The 24,655-nt window shown below is 38.5% G+C and overlaps 1 protein-coding gene across 3 annotated transcripts in view; it reads right to left on the bottom strand.

Moving 5' to 3' along the window:
• Positions 1–572: 572 nt before the first annotated feature.
• Positions 573–24,655, bottom strand: part of LOC129237540 (uncharacterized) — a 37,406-nt gene continuing 13,323 nt past the window's right edge. For 2 of the 3 annotated variants that reach the window (XM_054872351.1, XM_054872352.1), the window contains exons 4-7: positions 16,007–22,806; positions 14,720–14,824; positions 14,056–14,638; positions 573–1,465 (exon numbers count right to left, since the gene is read on the bottom strand). In XM_054872351.1, coding sequence (XP_054728326.1) covers positions 1,440–1,465; positions 14,056–14,638; positions 14,720–14,824; positions 16,007–22,806 — 7,514 coding nt within the window. In that variant the 3' untranslated portion in view covers positions 573–1,439. Of the gene's footprint in view, positions 1,466–12,197; positions 14,639–14,719; positions 14,825–16,006; positions 22,807–24,655 lie in introns of those variants that run through there. The other variant, XM_054872353.1, reaches the window with a different exon arrangement.

Here is a 24,655-nt window from a genome sequence, read left to right as displayed (position 1 = left end):
AGCAAACTATTCACAACTTTCTTGTAATTTTTATATTTACGCGACAAATTTACTATTGGTTTGATGGGAAGTGACGCTTGAAAATTCAACTACCAACTACGTGCCAGAGACTTGCTTCCGCTTACTCGCTTTAAATTGAGAACTGCCAGACTAGTAAAAAAAAACGTATTAAAGCCTGCATATTTTCAATTGCACAGTTTTGCTAGCAGTGTAGTTTGAATGCACATTTCCCTCATGCTACTTCTTTACTCGCACAAATGTTAAGCAGAGAATGTTAATGCTAATGATCATTCTCTAGTGAATTACTTCCCTGGTTACAGTCGGCAGTATGTTAATAATTTATGCATTGCCATCAATAATGCTAACATTAACATTATCTCTTGCTATTACATCCTTACTCGCACAAATGTTACAGCAGAGAATGTTAATGATGATTACAGTCGGCATTATGTTAATTATTTATGCATTGGCACCCATAACAGAGAATGTTAATGGAATGAGAAGCAGCAAATGTTAGCATTTAACATATCGAGTTTAGCATTTAGCATTTGCTCCTTCTCATTCCATTAACATTCTCTGCCAATAATGCTTACATTAACATTCTCTGTTGCTACTTCTGCTTTACTTTACTTCTGAAATTCCATTAACATTCTCTGATGTTAGCAATGCAAATGTTTCATAAACATTCTCTCTGTTGCTACTTTTCCTTTCTCAGCTTCTGTCAAATTACAATTACAAATTACACATGCATTTTCTTGTTATTATTTATAAAACATTATTATGTATGCTAATTAAAAATATATCTTCATACGTACACACAAATGTATTATAATAATGGTAATATTTTTTTTTATAAATAATTAGAATTATATGCATAAATTTGCGTATAATAAAATGTGTGTGTGGATTTGTTTGTGATTCCGCTTAGTTATTCGCGTTGTATTTCCCAATCATGTTAGATCTCGGTTTTCCGCTTGTCAAGTATATATTTGCATCCTTTTTCTGCGCTACTCGTTCGCAAATACTTTTTGTGTTTACATTACTATGTAGTTGCTAGGTTACTTGCTACTGCTACCACTTCTGCTGTTCTGCGTGCTTAGTTTTCTCTATAAATCTTTATTATGAAATGTTGAAAAATTCGTTACTATTCTGCATGCCGGCTGCCATCCACTTCCCGCTTTACTGATTGCTTATGTATGAACACTCTATTGTTTAGTTGAATTTTTCCTATTTATGTAAGTTATTTTAGATCTGCTAATTAGTTAAACTTCATTTTATTTTCATATTTCAGTAAGTATTGTTTTTTGGTTTTTGTTTTTGTTTTTTGAATTTTCACTCAACTAAAATGAGAAATATTTTTGTTAAGTGGCTGTTGCATCTTCACTGCATGTTTTTCTCATAGCTGGTCCTACCGCCTGCGTACACTTGCAGCCGATTTTTTAATTATTCATCTGGGCATGGTTGGCTGCATTCGTGTTTAAGGGCAAAAGAGAGATAGGCAAAAACAAAAAAAAAAAAAGATTTAGGTTAGTTATTATTGAAGTAATGACGAGCAAAAATGAAAAACTGGTAGTTTAGTGTAAATTTGAGATACTCGCGTACGTGGAATATCATTAAAGGTGTTTACATGGAAGTAACTGACATAACTGATTTCAAACGAAACAAAAAAAAATAATTAAACGAAAGGATGCATACATTTTGAATTAGTTTCAATCGAGATAGCCATGCCGCACACACATTTGGTTTGGCTCAAAAAATAAATTGTTTTATTAAGCTCAAGTTGAGCCATTTCTGAACCTATACAGACACTGAATCGACATAATTACACGTTCTTAGCCCTTTAAGAGGTTATGAACGTACATTTGAAATAAAAATCACCTCTAAACCCGATATGTTAAATCGAAGATTCCAGTGCTATTTTTCCACGAATTTTTTTATTTTTTATTTATTTTTTTTGATAAGCTGATTTTGTTTTTGCGACGCTGCAAATGTATATAAGCGGATTTTCTTCACAGATTTAACTAAATTCGTTTCATATTATTCCCGGAAGTAAGACCAAATGAAACCTGATCATTTTGTTGGTTTTTCTAATAGCATAAATCATTCGCCGATAAACTTTGTCGTACAAAATGTCGGGTTATTCCACTTTTTGTGGAGCCATACATAAATCAATTTCGCGCTCTCCGAAAAAAAAACAAATATAAACACTTATATGCTACTACACCTAAATTGTAAAAAAAAAACTTGCGTTAAAACTTCGGTATATACAAGGTGGCGCAAAATTAATCACCCCATCGGAAGATGTATAATTTCTGCAAATGACTTCGCACGTCAATCATATATGATACTTGTGAACTAGGCAGCTGCAGTATACAAAGAGACAAGCAATGGAGTGCGTAAAGGTCAAAATAAAGATTTTCATCACGAAAAAAAATTTTTTTTTTTTGTAAAAAAGTTATTCAAAAACCAAATTTGATGGTTAATTTTGCAACCCCTTGTATTTTTGTTTAAATATGAACTAAAAATATTAAGGGGGGAGGCTGGTCTAGAATTTTGAAAAAATCGAAAAATTTTTTTTTGTCTTAAAAGGTGCTTTAGGGTCTTAGAAATAATATACCAAATGAGGGATGCCAGCAAAAATGTCTAAATGCCCAAATTTTTCATTCGACGGCAGTGCCTCGCAGGTATGCCCCGACCGCTACTTACAACTTTAAACGTGTTTTTCTCGAAATCACTTTTTTTAAACTGGCCGAAGACATAACTCGAACAAATCTTTACCGATTCTTACGAAATTTTGACAATACATTCGAAATACCTTTCTCCGGAGACGTACGTAGGATTTTTTATTTATATTACATAGTTTTTTTTTAATCAACAATTTTATGTCGTTCTTTATAGTGAAAATTGTAACTTTTTGTTCAAACGTGCACCATTTCGCGAAAAAACAAAATATCGAAAAAATCCTACGTACGTCTCTTTCTGTTGTTATATAGAAACTAAAAAAATTTTATTTTTTGATCCAGGACAAAAATTAAGGAGTTTACGTCTTCGGCAATGGACCCACTAGAAAAAAAGGCGCCTTAGGAGAACTGCTGGACAGCGGCCATTTTGAAATTAATTCAGACGAAAAATTTTGTATTTGTACCATGAAAGCTATATTATTAAACCTATTTCACAGATTTTCGATTGATTCCTTTGTTGAGTCAAAATAATTCATAAAATATGCCCATTTTTTGCGCTCTAGACCAGCTTCCCCCCCAAGCCACTTTTATTGTTACACACAACTGTAAGCGCGCTTTTCTCGGAACCGTGTTTTCAAAGTCGGTTGTCAAATGTTCTCGAAAACTACTCAACCGATCTTGATGAAAAATTACACAGGTGTTCGAGTTACAACTTACTCGTGCTTGAACGAAGGATTTTGTTTTTTTTTTTCAATTACAACTATTAAAAAAAAAAAAAAAAATGTCAAGCAAATTTGACCGAAATTTTCATTTTTTTGCAAAAATGTGTGCCAAAACTCCAATTTTTACTTTTTTTTCCTTCGTTCACGCACGAGTTTATAGTTTAACTAAAGCACTTATATTTGTTTTTTCATTTTTGATGAGCCTGTCAGGAGTTTTGCTGGCAACGCGGACGCACCTTTTTTTCGAGGGGTCACCGAAAACGACGTCACAATGGAGGAGTTTTAATATTTTTTTTTTTTTGAAAATTTCAGAAATTATTCTTTAAATATGTATTTATAAGGCAGAAAAGAGTTTGAATTCAATAAATAATTTTTTACATAGAAAAAAAATATTGAAAATAGGCCTTTTTTTATCCGATGTAACCCAATGAAGGTTATAGGCATGTTTTTATGATGGAACTCCCTTCCCACAGCCCCCAGGCCGCGCCACCACTCTCATTCGGTTTGAGATAGAAAATTAATAAAAATAATTTTGCTTGATATTTTTCTGATTGGTTGTTTTGATTTTATTCAACGAGGCATAGCAACGGATGCCGCGTATTGTAATATTATGGTTATTAATAAAAACTTATTTTCTATGAAATAATTGTTTGTAATTCTTTTATATGCATATCCTAAATCCCTCAAAACTACTCCCACGCGAGCGGGCCGCGAATTAAAGCTAGTAAAGTATAAAAATTAAAAAACAAAAAGCAAAAAAAAAATACAAACAAAAAAATTAAAAAACTTAAAGAAAAACTTGGATTATACCAATTGTTGAAATCTCTGGAAAAAAGCATGAATTGTAGTAAAATATGCATTATGTTGTCCGGAAAGAAATTGCCGATTTTTTAAAAGAAAGAACTTTAATCAATTATATATTTTCCATTTTGTTCGATAACTTTTTGCCATCTTTCCGGCAAATTCATTATTCCGCGCACATAGAATCTCTGGTCTTTATTTGCAAAAAACTTGAACCAAGTGAGATTTTAAAGCCTCGTCAATACCGAAAGTTTTACCATTTAAGGAGTTCTGCAAAGACCCAAGCAAATGGTAGTCTGACGGTGTAAGGACAGGGGTATATAGTAAATGCATCGAAAGTTCCCAGACAAGCTCTCTCAGTTTTTGGCGAGTGACCAAAAATGTATTCGGTCTAGCGTTGTCCTGATGAAATATGACACCTTTCCGATTGATCGCTTTTCGTTAATGGCCGCATTCAATTTGTCCAATTGTTGGCAGTAGGTATCCGAATTAATCGTTTGGTTCCTCTGAAGCAGCTCAAAATATACTACACCAGTCCAGTTCCAGTCCCACCAAACTGACAGCATAATCTTTTCTTGCTGAATATCAGCCTTTGAAGCAAACCGCTTCATCATGTTTGAACAATGATCGTTTTCGTTTGACGTTATTGTAAACAATCCATTTTTCCACACCAGTGATAATCCGCTTCAAAAACGAATCGACTCCATTGCGTTTAAGATGCATATCACAAGCGTTGATTCGGTTTGTTAAATGAATTTCTTTCAATTCATGTGGTATCCAAATAGCAAGCTTTTTTACCACTCAAAGACTCTTTATATGCTCATGAACAGTTGGTTTCGGTATATTTAACTTCTCTCCAGTCTCACGCAAAGTTACTTGACGATCCAATTCGATTAAAGCCTTGATAACTTCTTCATCGACAACACTTGGCCGACCTGAACGCGGCTCTTCTTTAAGTAAAAAATCTCCAGAACGAAATTTGATAAACCAATTACGACACGGTCTTTCTTTTAAGATTTTATCACCATACAAATCAGCCAACTTTTTAGCAACATTCTCTGCGCTTTTTCCTTTATGGAAATAATAAAGTAAAATATGACGAAAATGTTCTTCTGTGGGCTCCATGTAAAAATTGACGCTAAACAAACAAATATAAACAAAATTACGCGCACTTTTTTTTTGAAGCAAGCTAAAAGTGACAGCTAATAACTGTCAAAAGAAAAAATTAAAATAAATAGTCACTAGCAGTTCAGAACAATTATCAACGCCGTCTATATGTAAAATCGGCAATTACTTTCCGAACAACCCAATATATATACAAATATATATACAAAACCAATTAGAAAAATAATAATTTTGTTAAAATAAAAATTTTGTTAAAAATAATAATTTTGTTAAAATAATTATTTTGTTAAAAATAATAATTTTTTTAGAAATAATAATTTTGTTAGAAATAATAATTTTGTTAAAAATAATAATTTTTTTGTTACAAATAATAATTTTGCTAAAACAATAACTTTGTTGAAAATATTAATTTTGTTATAATAAAAATCTTTTAAACTTTAAAACTAATATCTGAAAAATCATTTTGTTAAAAGTAATAATTTTATTAAAAATAATAATTTTGTTAAAAATATTAATTTTGCTAAAAATATTAATTCTGTTAAAAGTAATATTTTTTCAAAATTATAAATTTTGCTTAAAATAATAATGGTGTTCAAAATAATAATTTTATTAGAAATAATGTTTTTGAAAAAATAATTATTTTATTAAAAATAATTCTGTTAAAAATTATAAAATAATATAAAAATTAAGAATATTAATTTTGCTAAAAATAATAATTTTCCTAATAATAATTTTATTGAAATAATAATTTTATTAAAAATAATAACTTATTTAGAAATAATTTTATCAATAATAATTTTGTTAAAACTAATTTTTGTAAAAAATACTAATTTTGTTCAAAATAATTTTGTTACTAACAATTTCGGGAAAAATAACTTTATTAAAAACTTTGTTGTAAAAAATAATAATTTTGCCAAAATAGTTCAATATTTTCAGTTAAATGTGAAATAAACGTATTTCTGTGAAATTTGAGAAATAAAATCGTATTTTATTTCAGCCATTTCGCTTAAGGGGTTAGGGGTAGTCAGAGGCCCGAAAAAATGATGATTTTCACGAATTTTTTTTTGCTACTTAATTAATTAATTTAACAAAAATAAAAACATAGCATAAAAACATCATGTTTTAACTTGGCTTCACCAAAATTTCAAAAAAAAAATTAATAATTGCAAAAGTTATCGCTGTTTGTTTCACAGAAGTCCCTTGCGGTGAACATCACAAGTCCTTGCAGATTCATCTAAAACCAATCGGATAAGAAAAATTAGTTTTATTAATAGATAATCTTGTGCCTGATCGAAGCTTTTTTTTTTTCAAAATGAACAAAATGGCGGCCTCAGAAAATTTTTTCCAGATTTTAGAGCAAAAAACCAACAGTTAATTGTTAAAAAAAAATCGAAATTTTTGAAAAAAAAAATCCTTCGATCAGGCACAAGTTTTTTATGTTTTTCAAAAGCTGTATAAATTTTATTGAAATCTACGTAGCGGTTTTTAAGTTACAGTGTTCACCAGTTTGAAAAACATAGTTTTGAGAAAAACGCATTTAAAGTTTTGCTATCGGCTCCGGAGCGGCCGAGCGCCCTTTGTTAATTGTTGAATAACTTGAAAAGTATTTGTCGGATTCACTTCAAATTTTTACACAATATTTTTAAAACATTATACTTTAAGAAAATGCAAAAAAACAAAAATCAATTTTTTGAAAATTCTGACTACCCCTAACCCCTTAAGATCAAAAAGTTCCGATACACAGTTCATTGGAAAATTCCAAATTTTGATTGCACTTCTATTAAGAAAAACTCTTAAATTACGACTGTAAATGTTTTCATAATTCAAATATTGCTGAAATTTACTGGTATAGCTGATAAGATTCTAATTGAACCCAAGTATTTTTTTTTTTTCGTTTTGGGCTCGAATGTCCACAGACGTGCATATATTTTCGTTGTCTACCAAATCTTTGTTTATCCATTTAGCGATAAAAAATTAAATTATTTCGCAGCTATCACAAGTAATTCAGCGATACTCCATAAAATTTTTAAATGAATAAATATGTACTGTCAGCGACAAAAGTAAGTGTACACCACATATTGATAAGTTTTGTCTATAGTTTTTGATAATTTGTATCGGTAACGGTTTTGTACATTTTCCCGTATACCGCATTCAACATTTACTCCACATTTTTCTTTTATATAGAAGAAAACACCCAACACCGTCAGCGAAAAAAATTCTCAAAAATCAACGCGAAACTAGCACTTTACTAGACCAAAATTTAATGAGCTACAACAGTGCATACTTGGAATTTTTTTCCGAAATTCTGAGTAAAAAGTGTGAAATTTTGCCGAATTGCATTTAAAAATTTTCGCCGAACTTTTACAAATTTTATATAGGAAACTTTTCTTTATATGGTTTCTGTTGTGCATTACAAAAAAAATAAATAAATAGTCAAAACTTATTGCCTCTGAATTGGCCAACTGCGGACCAGCGGTTAGCCCAAAGGCACCAGAGCAAATAATCGGAATCAGTTCTACCGGAGTCATGAATTGGATCAGCGATTATGTATGCAATTTACATAAAGAGCGATATGGTCCAGTCTGGAATGCTGTAGAACTAAAAAGTGTTTCGTGACAACCCCGAACAGAAAACTCTCGAACTTTCTTGGTAAAACTTGGTAGAAAAGACATAAGCCGCGAGGTCAGCATATGACCGCCATTGGAATCATTGAGGACGGGAGTTGCCTATCTTGCTTAGAGGAGCCGGATAGCACTGAGCATTTTCTCTGTGAGCGTCCTGCCTATGCTAGAGCAAGGCTAAGAATTTTTGGGTACTTGTTGTCAAGAGACTGAGTAAAATTCGTTCTCTCGAACTGGGGGATATTTTCAGATTTGCTAAATAATCTGGAAAATTTAAACAGAACTATCTAACTTTGTCTCTATTCTATCCTATCTCTTTCTTTCTGACACTTCTCTTCTTTTTCCTTGACTATCAAAACTTTTACTTTCTAGAGCTTCGTATACAATGAGATTTTTAGCCTGAGTGTTTTAGGAGTTACAAAATTTCTCGGTACTTCTGACATAACCTTTTTTAAATTTCAATTTCAAAACTTCTCACAGCACTAGTTATCTCTGTCTTTGGCTCTATTCTATCCCATCCCTTTCTCTCTGTGACTTCTCTCCTTTCCTCCTTGACTATCCACACTTTTACTTTCCAGAGCTTCGAATACAATGAGCTTTTTAGCCTAAGAGTTTTAGGAGTTAACATCCATTCCCTCGTTGTCTCTTCGCTCGCCTGTTTTAAACTTCAATTTCAAAACTTATCAAACAAAACTTCTCACAGGACTAGTTATCTCTGTCTCTGTCTCTATTATCTCCCTTTCTCTCAGTCACTTCCCTCCTTTACTATCAACTCTTTTATTTTCCAGAGCTTCGAATACAATGGGTTTTTTAGCTTGAGTATTTAAGGAGTTACCATCCATCCCCTCGTCGCTTCTGGGCTCGCCTGTTTTAAATTTCAATTTCAAAACTTATCAAACAAAACTTCTCACAGGACTTGCTAACTCTGTCTCTATTCTTTCCTGTCCCTTTTTCTCTGTCACTGCCTTCCTTTCCTCCTTGACTATCAACCCTTTTTACCAAATTTGGGTTCCCATTGTCATGAGACAGAGTAAAACTCTGTCTCTGTCTCTATTCCATCCTATCTGTTCTTTCCGACACTTCTCTCCTCTTCTCCTTGACTATCAACCCTTGTACTTTCCCGAACTCCGAATACAATAGGCTTCTTAGCCCAAGTGTTTTAGGAGTTACCATTCTCTCGTTGCTTCTGCGCTCACCTCTTTCAAATTTCAATTTCAAAACTTATCAATATGTGGCGTACACTTACTCTTGACGGTGACTGCATGTATACATTATATAAATTTAAAATTTGCTACTTATTTACGAAATAATAAAACCAATATTGTTGTTGTTTTTGGGTCTTCCTTTTTAATGTGGAAAATTATAATTTTTTGTTTTTTTGTGAATGTAGTTTTGTTTTCATTTTTGTGTATTACTTATAAACATCATCATACTTTAAGATATTTAATATTTATATTTACTTTGTTTTTCGTTAGTCATTTAAATGTACGGTCGTTTGCATTTTTTTTTTTTACAATTAACTTAGGAAACATTTAACTTTTTTTCGTTTGTTTTTTTTTTTCAGAGTGTAAAAAATCATTGATAAAATTACAGTTTTTAAAATATTCGCATAAACTTTTTTTACATTCAGAGTTACCATTTAAAACACATACCAAAATATAAATTAACAAAAAAAAAAAAACAAAAAATAGAAAAGCTTGGTGCCACACATACGAGTACAATACTTACGACGCAACGTCAAAGAATTTGGGACTAAATTTACAATTTGCCATTTACATGAATATTTCGTCAGCGCGGAAATACGCATGCGTTGAGTCACGTTCGTCACACATAATTTTGAGAATTAAAGAAAGTGTAATTTAAAACGGAATTTTCTGGTGCTTAACGTAGTTTCTACGGCTGGCAATAAACGGTTTGTGTTTAAAACTAAGTATTAAAAAAACAAAAACCAATAATTGCGCGAGTCTAGACTTGAGTTGTTGTTACACTTAGTTCAAATGGGTTATTTTTGCTAATATTTAAATGGTGTGTAAATAATATCATTGGAATTGAAGAAAACATAACTTAGATTACTAGATTTGATTAGTTGATTTTTTTCTTGTTTTTTTTTTTTTTTTTTTTTGAGAAAACTAAAATTTTAAGTATTTCTACTTTGAACAAACGCCAACACCGATTTGCTGCTTTTTTCTGCTGCCATATGTTGTGGGGTCGGTTCTCTCACTCACTCCCAGCGCACTAAATACTTTTTCAAATTTACTTTTTCTAAATTTTTTCCTGAAAACGCCTGACCTGGCCTGGTACACCTGTTTGCCCGTCTGTGTGTGTGTGTTTGTTAATTTAAAGACTTTTCAGCTAAAGTAGAAGATAATGTATTTCTTTATTTTGCAATTTTTGTGTATTTTTTTTAAATTTACTTTTAATATTTTTTATTTACTTTTTTCCATTTCTTTAAGCAGTGTTTAGGTTAACTTTCTTACGTTTTTAAACGCTAAATTTTGCTTGGCGCGTTAAACTACAAATTAATATTTAAATAATGTTTATTTTTTTTGTTTTATAAAATAAATAAAAAAATGTATGTATGCATTATATTGTTTTTTTGTTTTTAAGAGAAATATATATGTATATATTATTATCGATATATTATGATTTTAATAATATATGTATATATAAAAAAAAATATTTTTAAATGAATCTTTTGTGTTTAATAGTAGATAATAAAGTGTAAATAATAGCAATATATATGTATGTATGTATGTGGGCGCGACATTTTCAAATGGCTGCAGACGGCAATCTAACAATTGAGGATGTTAGCGTGGAGGCAGACATATCGTGCAGTTGCGGGTCATCCGAGCAGAGTGTCGGGGGTATTGAAATGCAGCGGCGCAGTGTAAAATTTACTTTATTTTTGTTATTCGCACGCAAAGAGTAGGCTTGGTGAAGCCTGGCAAATATTTTTGAAAGGCTGGGCAAATATTTTTGGAAGGCTTATCGAATATTTTTGAAAAGCTTCGCAAATTATTTTGAAGGCCTTCGCAAATTATTTTGAAAGCCTTGAAAAATATTTTTGAAAGGCTTCTCAAATTATTTTGAAAGGCTTCTTAAATATTTTTGAAAGACTTTTTAAATATTTTGGAAAAGCTTTGCAAATATTTTTGACAGACTTGTTGAATATTTTTGGCAAATATTTTTGAAAGGTTTCTTAAATATTTTTGAAAGGTTTCTTAAATATTTTTGAAAGGCTTGTCAAATATTTTTGAGGGGCTTATCGAATATTTTTGAAAGGCTTCTCAAATTATTTTGAAAGGCTTGACAAATATTTTTGAAAGACTGAGCAAATATTTTGAAAGACTTGTCAAATATTTTTGACAGGCTTATTGAATATTTTTGAGAGCTCGCCAAAGATTTTTCTGAGCCGAGCAGAAATGTCTCAAATTTTTAAATTGCATAATTTTCAGAGTACGAAAAACTTAATTTTATCATAAAAAAATTCAAATGACTTAACATTGAAATTAAGCGCAAAAGTTCCACAATTTTGCAAAACTCAAAACACGATTCAAAACTTCAAAAATTGTGCACAGAAATTTTGCAAAAAAAATTATAATGATTTGAAAAAAGATTTATAAATTTTCTAGCATTAAGTAAGAAAATCAGCTATTTCCAAAAACAGCAACGCAAATACTTCAAATTTGATTTTGAATTAAATTTTATAGTACTTTTTTGTAATTTTCCAACAATTTGAGGCTAAAAAAAAGCACGCCGCGCATAGTTTTTGCGTGCTTGTAGCAGCTTTTTAGCGTAAAGCTTTAATTACTAAAAAAATGATTTTGAATTTAATTTTATGGTACTTTTCTGTAATATTCCAACAATTTGAGGTTAGAAAAAATTTTTTTTTCTAGGTTTTGCCCACCCGCTTGCTTGTCAGTCAATTCAAAAACTATTTGCTGCTGTTGTGAAGGCAAATAGTTTCGAAATTCCGAAAATGGCAAACGAAAAATCTACTTAACACAATTATTTATGCTCAACAAAAATAAAGGTAAATTTATGGTCTGCAAAAAGTTGCTTTTGCTCAACATTTCCCGAAAGTTAATTAAGAGGAAATGCCAACTAGCTGTACAATTTTTTAAAAATTGATTCCTTGTTCTTATGCGTACAACTACCGTCGATCATTTCCTCTAGAATATCAGTTTTTGATGCCCCTCCATTACGCACCAATGCGTATTAGTTAGTCAAGTGTTGTACATTTGTGTTTTTTTTTCTTCTCTTTTCATTTATTTATAAATATAAATATTTATTTAATTATGCGTTCATTTAGGTAAGTGTGTGTGTGTGTGTGTGTCCAAACAGTTGTTGTGACGGTAGACGTAAAACTGGTATAAATGCACTATTATTTGCTACAGTGCAAACGAATTGTATGCGCACAAAGGACGCCGCCTACAATTTACGAAAATTGCATAGGTCGCAATTTTGTTTTTTCTTTTCACTTTTAATTTTTGCCAAAGTTGGTTTTTAGTATTTTCTATATGAATGTATATATAAATTGTTACATATAATAGCGTACGTTGTAGCATGGAGCGTTGTTATGCAGCTGTATTGAGTTGTAAATCGAATTGAGGTTATACCAAAAAAAAAACAGTAAAACCAAAAAATAAAGCTATGAAGAAATTGAGTTTTTCAAAAATGTACACACGCAAAATTAAGTTATGAAATGAAGTGCCTAAAAAAAACTTTTCCACTTTTCGTCGTTTCGACTTTAACGAAAGTTAACTAAATTTGTTTGTGTGATAAATTCTTCTTTTTCTTTATTTTTGGCATTTGAAAACCAATATCAGTTAAAATTGTAACAAATATATGTAACGTAACACCTGCTCGGCGTTTTTAGAGCAGCAGCGCTGCTTTGCTGCGCCTCAGCGCTTCCTAAGTGTCACATTTCACAACTTCATAACTAACTACACTGGCCCCAGCATATTTATTTCAACGCACTTAAGTAGTACAGTAAATTGGCTAATAGCCACAGTAAGGCAGGCTGCTGTCTGACTGCTACCACCCATACGAGTTTCATGTTCTCCTTTTCTTCTTCTTTGCATAATTTTCACTCTTCATACTATTCTTCAAGTTTCTTCTTTCAAGTTTGCTTTCTCATTTATTTATTTTTTTCTTTTAATTCTTTTCCCACATGTTTCGACTTGTTTCCTTCGCCGTCTGCGCCTCTTAAAAACTTGCTCATTTCCATTTATATTTATTTAATAATTAAATTTTTTATATTATTTTTGTATTTAATTTGTTTTTTGTTTTTGTTTTTGTTTTTTCCTCTTTCACCAAACATTGAAGCCGTGTTTTTGTATACCATTTTAGGGGATTATTAAGGATACATAATTGTTGCTGTGTTACATCGTTACATGTTACAACTTTTCTCGGCACACAAATCAATTGCACGCATTCCCATAAACGAAAAATAGCCGTGTTTTCTTCTGCTTGCGCCAGTTTAGATTTCATACTTTGCCATAAGTGAAAATTCGGTTGCAGCAAATGTAAAAATTTACCACCAAATACATACAAAAAAAAGAGTTCAAGACTGGCTTTCATTTACTTTTTGCCCTTTGTTTCATCCAAATATCCGCCGCCACTAAAACGAGATTTTTCGCTTATGCCAAATGCGTCAATGTGTGTGCGCATGTTTTTGTTTTATATTTTTCATATTTCTTACTACTTATTGTTGCGCATGCGCGCAATTTCTGCTACTCAAACATAATATTTACTTGTATTTTTCCTCTCCTCTCTTCACTCAACTATGTAATTGCATTCTGCAATTGCAATTGCAATTTGCCATTGTTTACGTAATTGTCGTATTTGAATTTATTTGCATTTTTCCTTCATTTCGCTACACAAAGTTTCACGCGTTTGTGCTAACTTATAAGAATTCTAAAATTTTCTTTCTTTAGTTGGATCGCGGCATTTTCATACCCTTCCGTTTGAGTTAGCCATCATTTCACGTGCGTATTATTGTGGGTTTTCCTTTCATTTTTTATTTGCTTTTTTGTTCTCAATGTGTTGTGTTTGTTATTTGTTGGCATGTGTATGTGTTGTTGCTTGGCCTCATTCAATTACCTCGACTTCCACCGCCACCTGCATTGTAGTAGGGTTTGTTCATTTGCCCACCGCCGTTGGGGCCAACGCTACCGCCGCCACCATTATTCGGACCACCAGGGCCACCACCTTGGCCGCCGCCGCCGCCCCCATTAGGACCGCCACCGCCAACATTGCCATTATTGTGACCGCCAGGGCCACCCACTCCACCCTGAGGCCCGTTACCGCCACCGGAGCCGGGTGGCCCACCGCCAGGACCTTGTCGCATATTATTTGGCCGTTGGCCAGCTTGCGATTGTTGTTGTTGCTGCTGTTGTGACTGGGGACCACCTTGTGGATGTTGTGGATAATTGGTGGGACGCTGAATGGGCGTAGGATAGCGCCCTTGTCCGCCTTGGCCGCCACCACCGCCCCCCGAGGGTCCTCCTTGTACACCAGGCGGACCACCACCACCACCGCCACCTCGACTGCCGGGCGGCATATTCTGCACATTACCACCACCTACACCACCAACTCCGCCAGAGCGCTGTTGTACAGCTTGTTGCTGTTGCGATTGTGATTGTTGTTGTGCTTGTTGTTGCATGACTTGATTCTGTAAGTCCCACTGTAAAGTAAAGAAAGTCAGCATTATTTCAAGGGCTTTAAATAGCGAAATAAGTGCATAAAACTAAGTAATAACACTTACGCTTCCATAGTTTTTATGGTGTGGAGGACTGGGTTGAGATTGCACCTGTTTAGCTAAACTTAAGCTGACGTCAGCGCCGAGTGGACTTTTTAGTTGACGTCCCATCTAAAAGAAATCTTTACTTTAGAATATATTTGTGTATGAATGTTGCTAAATTTTTCATAACTCTCTATTGCAACCTTCACAAAACTTAATTAAAGCACTCGACTCACTTGAAATGGTGTTTTTTGGGGTGTTTTTTTAAAAGCGTGTAAAACGAAAAAAAAAAAGATTTTTTATTTTTGTTTCAGTAATTAATTTTTTGACCATTGTTAAAAAATAAAAAAATTTTTTGGCCATACAAAGTTCGTTAAAAAGGTTCAGTCTTCAAAAATTGGTCTTCACATAGGCAATGGACACAGATATAGCCGGTTCTAACGAACCGATTTTTATGAAATAAAGTTTAAATGACGTAGAATTGATGTCGTTATCGTGTGAACTACGTTCATTCAGAAAAAAACATTTTAGTGATTTGTTCGGACCTTTAGAGTTAAAAAAAGGCTCGTCTTTGAACGTCCGCCATTTTGACTTTTTTGATTTCAGACACCTGTGAGTCCTCGAATACATGTCGGCACTGCCGACTTTCTTGGAAAACCATTTTTTGAAGGCTGACAACTTTTTGAACGAACCTCGTATGGCCAACAAATTTTAATTTATTTTTTAACAATGGATCAAAGCGAGCACCTTAACTCTCAATTACCTTTCACGAGTAGTTTCCTCGTCTTTTAAAACTTATTTTTGTAGCGAGAGTCGCTCTTATTAGAAAGAGATTCTTGATTTAGGGCTTTTTTTTATCCATGAAATATTTCCGTTTACGCTAATCCTAACCTCACTTCCATTTTCGGAATACATCCCATTTTCAAATTCTTTTTGTGGTGAGAGTCGCTCGTATTAGAAAGAGGTTCTTGATGTAGGGTTTTTGTTTTTTGTCCAAGAAATATTTTCGTTTTCGCTAGACGAGTACAATTTAGCCTCTAATCCTAACCTCACTTCAATTTTTGGCGTATATATATCCCATTTTCAAATTCCTATAATCCTAACCTCACTTCACTTTTTCGAATATATCCCATTTTCAAATTCTTTTTTTTTTTGTGAGAGTCACTCTTATTGGAGGAAAAAGATTCTTGATGTAACGCGAGTACAAATTCCCCCATAATCCTAACCTCGCAGCCCCCGGTCATTCTCTCCGCTTTCCAACAAATTCATATTCCCTCTCATTTCTTCTACAACTATTTGATTCCCACTTACCGAGTCCTGCAAGTGGCTTTGCCCTTGCCCAGACTTCATGTATGCTGCCGCGGCAGCTGCTTGCTGCTGAGGCGTTGGTCCAGCCCGAAATTGATTGATGCTCGCTGCTGTCAACAGCTGCGAATTCATAAACTGCGTATTAAAGTTACCCATTGTGTGCTGCGACTGTGGGCCGGGGGGTCCCTGCGGTCCGGGAGGACCATTGGATCCGGGCGGACCGCCCTGATGTCCCCCATAGAGGCCTGCCGCTGCAGCGGCTGCAGCTGCCAGACCAAAATTTTGCGCACCGGCGCCTGCGCCTTGTGGTGGTGGACCACCATAGAATGCCGGTCCGTTGGGTCCACTAGCCGAATTTGAGTAGTAGCTGTTGGATTGCAATTGATGCGCTCCCGGTGGACCGGGTGGGCCACCTTGTGGATGTTGTGGCGGTGGACCGGGATACAGATTCATATATTGTTGTGCTGCATATGGACCACCACCACCGGCACCTTTGGAACCGATCGTACCTAGTTGTTGGGATGAAGGCGGCGGCTTAACGGAACCTACCGATGACATCATCGAATTGGAATTAGAGGAGATTATCGTCACCGCTGGTGCATTCGGATTATTTAACTGTTGCGAGTTTGGATTGCCAAAAGGCGATGGCCCACCGCCCATGCGGAACTGTGACGTTAAACTGGAATACATTTCAGGTGTAGGAGCAGCAGCCATATTGGGTGGCGTCTGCATGGTGTACGCATTGAAGGGACCACCGGTGGCTGCCGCTGCTGCGCTGTAATGACCAGGAAAACTGTGCGCCGCTGCTGCGGCTGAAAATTGCGAACGGCTCGAATGATCAAGTGAATGGAATGGTGCATAGAGGCCTGCTTGCGAGGGTGGTGGCGGTGCCATTTGCGATGAGTTGAACACGACCGTAGGCGGACTGGGTATGCCGGTGAATTGTGGTGATGCTTGGTAAAACGAGGGTGGTGCGGCATGCAGCTGTTGCTGTTGTGCCGCTGATTGCTGATGTTGCGCCTGCTGTTGCTGCTGCTGCTGTTGTAGAATAGGCGGTGGTGACATTCCCATTGAGGAGCCATGATGTTGTTGCAGCTGTTTGGCCGCGGCAGACGCCTGCTGCTGCTGTTTCACAACATCTGGATGTTTCAACACTTGTTGTTGTTGCTGAGCAGCGGCAGCAGATTGCGCTTGCTGCTGTTGTGTCTGCTGGGGACTGGGATAGCCGCCTACACTGGCGGCATCATCGGCACCACCCACCACAATGCTGCCGCTTTGCGCGAATTGCTGTTCGAGTGGTGTGGCGACGTCGAACGGTGAGCCATGGCCGCCGTAGCCGCTTGGCACGGGACCGGGCGAAGAGAGTGAGTGGTGTTGATGCTGGTGTAGTGGCACTGCCGCGACTGCATAGTGTGGCATATGTTGCTGTTGGTGTTGTTGTTGTGATGCGGCTACAGCAGCTGCTACGAAAGAGGCGGCCGCGGACATATGTCCACTGGGATCCACTACCTCCATTTGCTGCTGGGCCTGCTGTTGCTGTTGTTGCTGCTGCTGTTGCTGTTGATGTTGCAACTGCTGCTGTGCCTGCTGTTGCGCCTGTTGCTGCTGCTGGTGTGCCACCTGCTGGTGTTGTAGCACAGATGTATTCGCCTCAGACGTCATGGGCGCCACACTTTCCCACACCTTCTTTACGCTGGCAATCTTCATATTCAAGTCGGCGGTCGAAATTATATTCTGCGCCTGTTGCTGCTGCTGTTGTTGCTGTTGATGCTGATGTTGTTGTTGGCCAACAGCGGCAACACCAACTTGTTGCGCAGCCACACTTACAACTTTCGGTTCGTTATCATTTGTTTGCTTGTTGGGCGCTGAAGTAACGTACGTCTCCGTGGCATCGCCAAAAGTGAAGCCCAATTTCATATCCTTGTCGTAGTCGCCCGCGGCGGACACAACCACGCTGCCACCAGGCACTGGCGAATCATTCGCCTTGGCGAAAGACATCTGAGATAGCGCCGTGCTGAGCGTTTCCACTGCCGAAACACTTACGCCGCTGCTTACGGCTGAAGCCAGTGACTCAGAGGAGCGTTTCATCTGCGCTGCCTGTGCTTGCTGTTTGTAGTTGGTATTTTCAAAGATGATCGTATTCACTGGAGCGCCATCTAGCAATAACGGGTTACTACCACTCACAACCGCATTTGGTTTTTCACTGCCGGTTCCCAGTTTTAATTTGTCTACTTCATTGATAGAAGCACGGTGCTGTGAGGTCGGCTGTTGACGCCCCACATTCGATGTAACGGCATTTGTATCCGATTTACTCTTTTGCAATTCGACACTCTGTTTTTGTTGTTGTTGCGTAGTAGCGCTCTGGTTTGTTACGGCTGTACTGTTGGCAGGCTTGAAGTTGCCGCCGTTATTATTGCCACCCAGGCCTGGTGGTGGTTTCGTAACCGTCTGTTGTTGCTGCTGCTGGTTGGGTTTATTGGCGCCAATAGCGGATGTCGATTGCGAAGTGGGCAACGAGGCCATTGGCAAATCTTGTTTCTTAACACTGACAGTAGAGTTGCTGCGTTGCGCGGCCGCCAGTTGCCCCGAGCTATTGCTGCGTTGTTGCACTGTGCCACCGGGTGTGTCCTTTTCTTTAGAAGAAGACTTACGTTCCCGCTCTAATACGTCGTCAGTTTTAGTGCTCGATGTGCTCTCCTTGCGCGCCTGTGGGCCCACACTGTTGCTGCCGAACTGTTTTGGCGGTATTGCTGACGCGTTCTTCTTTTCTGTATCGGCAACACCAGTTGTTGTCTTCTTTGTTTGCTGCGCGTTTGACAAATTCTGCTGGGGAGCCTGCTGCTTACCGCTCGATTGTGTGCGCGTCTTGTCCTCCGCAGAGGATGTTGCAGTGGCATTGTTACCATCCTTAACTTTAGAAAGTCCAGCGCTTAGCGCCAATTGGTTTTGTTTCGTTTTATCCACATCATTGCTACCGCTTGCCTGTTCCGACTCTGAGCTGCGCTTATGTTCCTTATGGTGTTCATCATAGGGCTGCCTGCCGTAATGGCGACCCTGACCGCGTCCACCATCGTTACGTCGATAGGATGAAGAACTACCACGTTCGCCACGCTCGCTCCGATCGCCAATATTTGCGCCACCGCCACGACCACGACGAGATGGTTCACCACGCGGTGCGAAACCTTCCTTTGAGCTACGTTCTTCCCCGCTGCTACGATGACCACCACCGCCATGCTCCTTTCGCGGCACTTTAGAGCTTTGACGATCGCCACGACGTCCATACGATTCGTCATCGACGTCCTCTGAATGCTCAGACTCACTGGGGAGCCGTGCTTCATTCGAGCTATAATAACGTCCACCACGCATAACACGAGGATACCAGTCGCGCATGCCACGACCACCACCGAAAGGGCGTGAATGGGAGCCTCGGTCACGATCACGGTCTCTGTCGCGGTCGCGGTCACGTCCGCCACCGTTACCAACGCGCGGATTAGGTCTTTTCGGCTCCCGCTGTGGTTGACTTGCCGTTGTTGTTGCTGCCGTACGATTTTCGTCACCCTGTTGCTTGGTATCATCAGTAGAAATAGATTCTTTACGAGCCCCTGAAATGACAGGAGCAGCGGCGTTACTGCTTTCGCTTTCCTTACGCTTTTTCTGCAGAGATTCGGCGTCTATTGTTTGCTTTATAGTCGATACGCTCTTCTCTTCAACTATCTTCCCGGCTGAGACAGTTTCCGCACTACTTCCTGCCTGCTGCTGCGGCTTCGACTTCTCATCGCTCGAAGACTCAGAGCGGCGTAGAATCTGGGTTGGTGCAAAATGCGATGTTTGTTCGCTTTCACTGCGACGAAGTGGCAGTTGTTGTTGAGACTGTTGCTGCTGTTGATGCTGAGATTGCAGTTGTTGTTGCTGTTGCGAATGTAAGTTTTGTTGCTGTTGCGACTGTGGCTGCTGCTGCTGCGGTGAGGAAGATTCCTCCTCCGATACACTCTTCTGGGTATGCGGACGTTGCAGTATCTTAATGGGTAGGGATTCGTGGCTATGAGATGAAGAGAAGCTTTCTTCGCGCTGCCGCTTAAGCTCAGCATCCGTCTCCTCGGCCCAAGACGACACAAGTAAGCCACTGCCAAACTCTTTAGAATCATTCAAGTTGTTGGCGCCAGCATATTTGCAGGATTCATCGTTGGATGAAACGCTAGTTTTGCGTTGCGAAGTATCCGAAATGCTGCGCGATAATTGATTCTGGGTCATACCGTTCCCACGCATGTAATCATCTCCACCCCGTCCACTGCGTCCACCATGATAACGTGGTTCATCGTCGCGTTCACTGTCATTGCGAATACGGCCATATCCGCCGCGCGTATAGTTGTCACGATAATCACCACGACCGCCGCGTTGCATTTGACCGGCACCACCAATGCCTCCCCCTTTTTGCATGTAACGCCCACCAGACTCATAGGCGGAATTAGAAGAGGCTGATTTTTCTAAACCAACTCCCAATGAACCGGGAGCTTTTCCGTTACTACCTAAAGCGCTTCCGCTACTTGTTAATGGTGCGCCTAGCTGGGCTTGCATCTGCTGCTGCTTCTGGAATCGAGGCGGCAAATTCGATTGAAACTGCGCAGAAAATATTGGCTTGCCACCAGCACCTATAGTCGGTACGCCAACGCCACTGCCAGGACCACTACGTTCGCTGCGTACATAATCGCCACCGCCGCGCACATCGCGATTATCAAAGCCACCGCGCATGTTGCCGCGTTCGTAATCTCTGCCAGCGCCACCACCGCGCCGCATATTGAATTCCTCCTCACTGCCACCTCCTACAGAGGGCGGAGGTGTCGGCTGTTCCACGGTGTCGCCCCCACCGGCAGTTATTGTTGCACCGCTACCAGCTGCTGCTGCGCTCGCTGCCTTCTTGTTGTAAATCTTCATTTCGAGTTCCTGTAATTTACGAGCTGCTGCTTCACGGCGCTCTTTCTCTCTACGCTCCTCCTCTTCTTTACGTTGTTTCACACGCTCATAAACGGCCGCGTCCAGAGCGATACTGCCCGCGGCGCTGTTGCGATGCCCATTCTGCTGACGTGTATCTTCGCGCTCAGTCGATTTTTCACGCTCGACACTTTCCCGCTGTTCCTTAACACTGCCGCCACGTTGCCAATTGTTGTTTACGCTGCTCGCATTGGAGCTCTTACGCTGATCCAGAGCACCACCGCTGCCGCCCGACTTGTTAAATACTGGTCGATCGCGCTCCAGCGTTGGAGTATGTTCTTCAGGCGATTCATCATCTGAGAATGTCAACTTTTTCGTGTAGTCTATATCATCTTGTTTTGTCCAGCTGTCATCGTTGGCTATAGCATTTAAACGTTCCAAATCTTCTTCGCGTATGATGGGTCGTTGCATTTGGACCACTTCTGGTTCAATAACGAATTCTTTCTCCTTACGTCCGCCTGCGCCTCCACCGTTAGGCGTTTGTGTGCCGCCACCACCACCACTACCACAGCCGCCACTTAATGGAGGTGTGACCATTTGTGGTGGTCTTTTGGGTATTATGGTCGCTGCACGGAAACTACTAACAGCCGGTGAGCCTGAGCGATAGTCCTGCGCTCCACCACCACCATTGCCGCCAGCCGAGCGTTGTTGACGCAGTGCAACACCCGATCCACCGCCACCACCCGATTCCTTGCCGCCAATGCCGTTCTGATAGTTTGGTGGCGTTTGAGAGCGCGGTCCATTGCTGCCAACACCGCCAACGCCACCACCACTGCTGCCAGCTGGGGGCAATGGTGCCCCTCGCTGCATGAACGATGGCATTAGCTGCAGGATCGGCAACGGGACTGCTGCGCCCGCAGCATTGGCATTCTGCCCTTGGTGGCCCTGGCCCTGTTGGTTCAACTGGCCTTCTACTGCGCCCTTGGCTGATTTCTCTTGCTGCTGCAACCAGGCGGCAGCATCGGTTTGTGGACGCAGACTCACTTCGTTCAGTTCGCGTTGTTGTTGTTGCTGGTGATGATGATGATGCTGCTGATACGCGTAATCGCCGCCACCGTCGCCGTCGCTGCCATCTTTGTAGTTGTGTGCATCGTAACGCTGATCGTACGCGTGACGGCCGCCGCCATGTTGTTGGCTGTTGTAGTCTCGTTGATGCGGATGGTGATTCTGTTGTTGATGGTGATGATGATTTTGTTGCGAATGCTGATGCTGATGCTGTTGGCTCGAATGGTGATGGTGGTGGTGTTGTTGTTGCTGTTGGTGCTGGTGCTGATGTTGCTGATGGTGATGAAAATGATCCTGCTGTTGCTGGTGTTGTTTGCTTCGGTTCGATGCGTTGCCGCCGCTGCCACCACCACCACCACCGCCGCCGCCGCCAACTGTGCCATCTAATGTTGGAAATTCGTACTGAAATTGGGGACTCTGATAGAGTGGCGGTATTGACGATTTGCCCCCACCACCAGTGCTGCCCTTTCCGCCCCCGGTCAAGTCGTTGCCAGTTGTCACAGATGACCATGTTATTGGCGAGTGTCGTTGTTGTTGCTGTTGCTGTTGATTAGCGTGATTCGCTACTGAAGAATTACGCAACTGTTGACCACCACTACCGCCAGCGCTTCCAGTTGTTGAATTGTTAACAAGCTTTACACCGCCGACGCTGTTGTTGCTGCTATTGTTGTTGATGTTATTACTACTTATATTGTTACCAAGTGCGGACTTGTTGTTGCTGGTGTTCTTCAATTGCTGCTGTTGTTGATTGCTTGGTGCTCCTCCTGTTGGTGTGTGTGTTGTTACTTGACCGCCGCTCGTTGAGTTGACTGGAAAATTTTAAGGTGGTTGGGCGAAATATATGGATGCATAAATATTTACATAATTAATGGGCATATTTAGTGTGAAGTGTGGTAAAATGAATGTCTTGAGACAAATTGGAGTTATTAAATATTTTATAATAACCTTTGAAAATATTTTCCAAAAAATAAAAAAAAAATATAAAAAAATAAAAATAAAAAAAATATTAAAAAATAAAAAACAAAAATAAATAAAATAAATAAAATATCAAAAAAAAAAAAAAATAAAAACAAATAAAATTCAAATAAAATAAAAATAAGACAATAAAAACAAATAAAATTCAAATAAAATAAAAGTAAATTAAACAAAAACCATTAAAAATAAAAAAATATAAAAATTAAAATAAAAAATAAAAAATAAAATAAAATAAATAAAATTAAAAAAAAATTAAATTAAATAAAAAGCATTAAAAACATAAAAAAAAAAATTAATATTGTAAAATAAACAAAATAAGGAGTACTCTCTTGTCGCATTTATGGACATAGAAGGTGCTTTTAATAATATTGAACCCAACGCTATTTTGTCTGAAATTGCCAAATTGGGTATTAATTACTCCATCCGAAAGATGATCGAACAAATGCTCCAAAATAGAATAATCACTTCAGAGCTTGGGTTAAGCCGCATGAGAATGTACGCCGTCAAAGGCACTCCTCAAGGCGGAGTACTTTCACCCCTTCTCTGGAATCTCGCTGTAAACAGTTTGCTTCGAAATCTCGAAAAAGCAGGCTGCAAGGTTGTAGCCTATGCAGATGATATTGCACTCTGCGTGTCAGGCAAACACCTGAATACCCTCACTGAGCTCATGCAACGCTCAATCAATATTCTGTCAAAATGGTGCACCGAATGCGGACTAAATACGAATCCAGCAAAGACAGATCTTGTTCTCTTCAATAGGAAACAACAATCTCCTCCACTGCAAACAATAACTTTAAAAGGGGAATCATTACTCTTATCTGATTCAGCTAAATATCTAGGAGTTATTCTAGATAGGAAGTTGAGTTGGAAATTGAACATCGAAAACAGATGTAAAAAAGCTTTCATAGCTCTCTATACTTGTAAGAAAGCTATAGGCAAAACCTGGGGTTTTTCACCTCGGACCATTTATTGGATATATACCTCGATCATCAAACCGATACTCTTCTACGGTGTGGTTGTATGGTGAACAGCACTCGAAAAACGGTGCAGAGTAGCCACAATTGATCGAGTCCAAAGAACAGCCTGCCTCCTGATAACAGGATGCTTAAGTACAACACCTACTAAGGCTCTAAATACGTTGCTTCACTTGTTCCCTATCGATCTGGCTGGCAAAGCGATTGCAGCGAAAGCAGCGACACGCATGAATGCTACATCGAAATGGAATAAGTATCTTGGCCATACTGAACAGGAACACTGTTATCTCTTCCGACATAGACTATCATGTAAGTCTTCCATCACCACCCTTGCTATTCTCCTGTTCACTCCCAACTAGGGAAGAATGGAAGACAAATCTAACCGAAGTCGATGGCCCACTGATTATATATACAGATGGTTCAAAACAAGACGGCAAAGTGGGATTTGGAATCTTTTCCAAATCCCCTCACATCAATCTATCATTTAGATTACCCGACTACTGTAGCGTATTCCAAGCGGAAGTATGCGCTATCTGGTATGCTGCGAAAACTCTCTTAGAAAATAGAATATCACTAGAGGATATCCGCTTTTTCACCGACAGTCAAGCGGCCGTTCGAGCACTCAGCTCCTCTTATACCCACTCAGATGTGGTTCGATCCTGTCTCTTATCTCTTAACGAGATAAGTGTTCAGAATTCTGTCCAAGTTA

This window comes from Anastrepha obliqua, chromosome 2 (genome assembly GCF_027943255.1).
Source record: "Anastrepha obliqua isolate idAnaObli1 chromosome 2, idAnaObli1_1.0, whole genome shotgun sequence".
NCBI classification, from domain to species: domain Eukaryota; kingdom Metazoa; phylum Arthropoda; class Insecta; order Diptera; family Tephritidae; genus Anastrepha; species Anastrepha obliqua.
The sequence above is the reverse complement of the archived record's forward strand: the minus strand, read 5'-3'. Positions and strand labels throughout refer to the sequence as shown.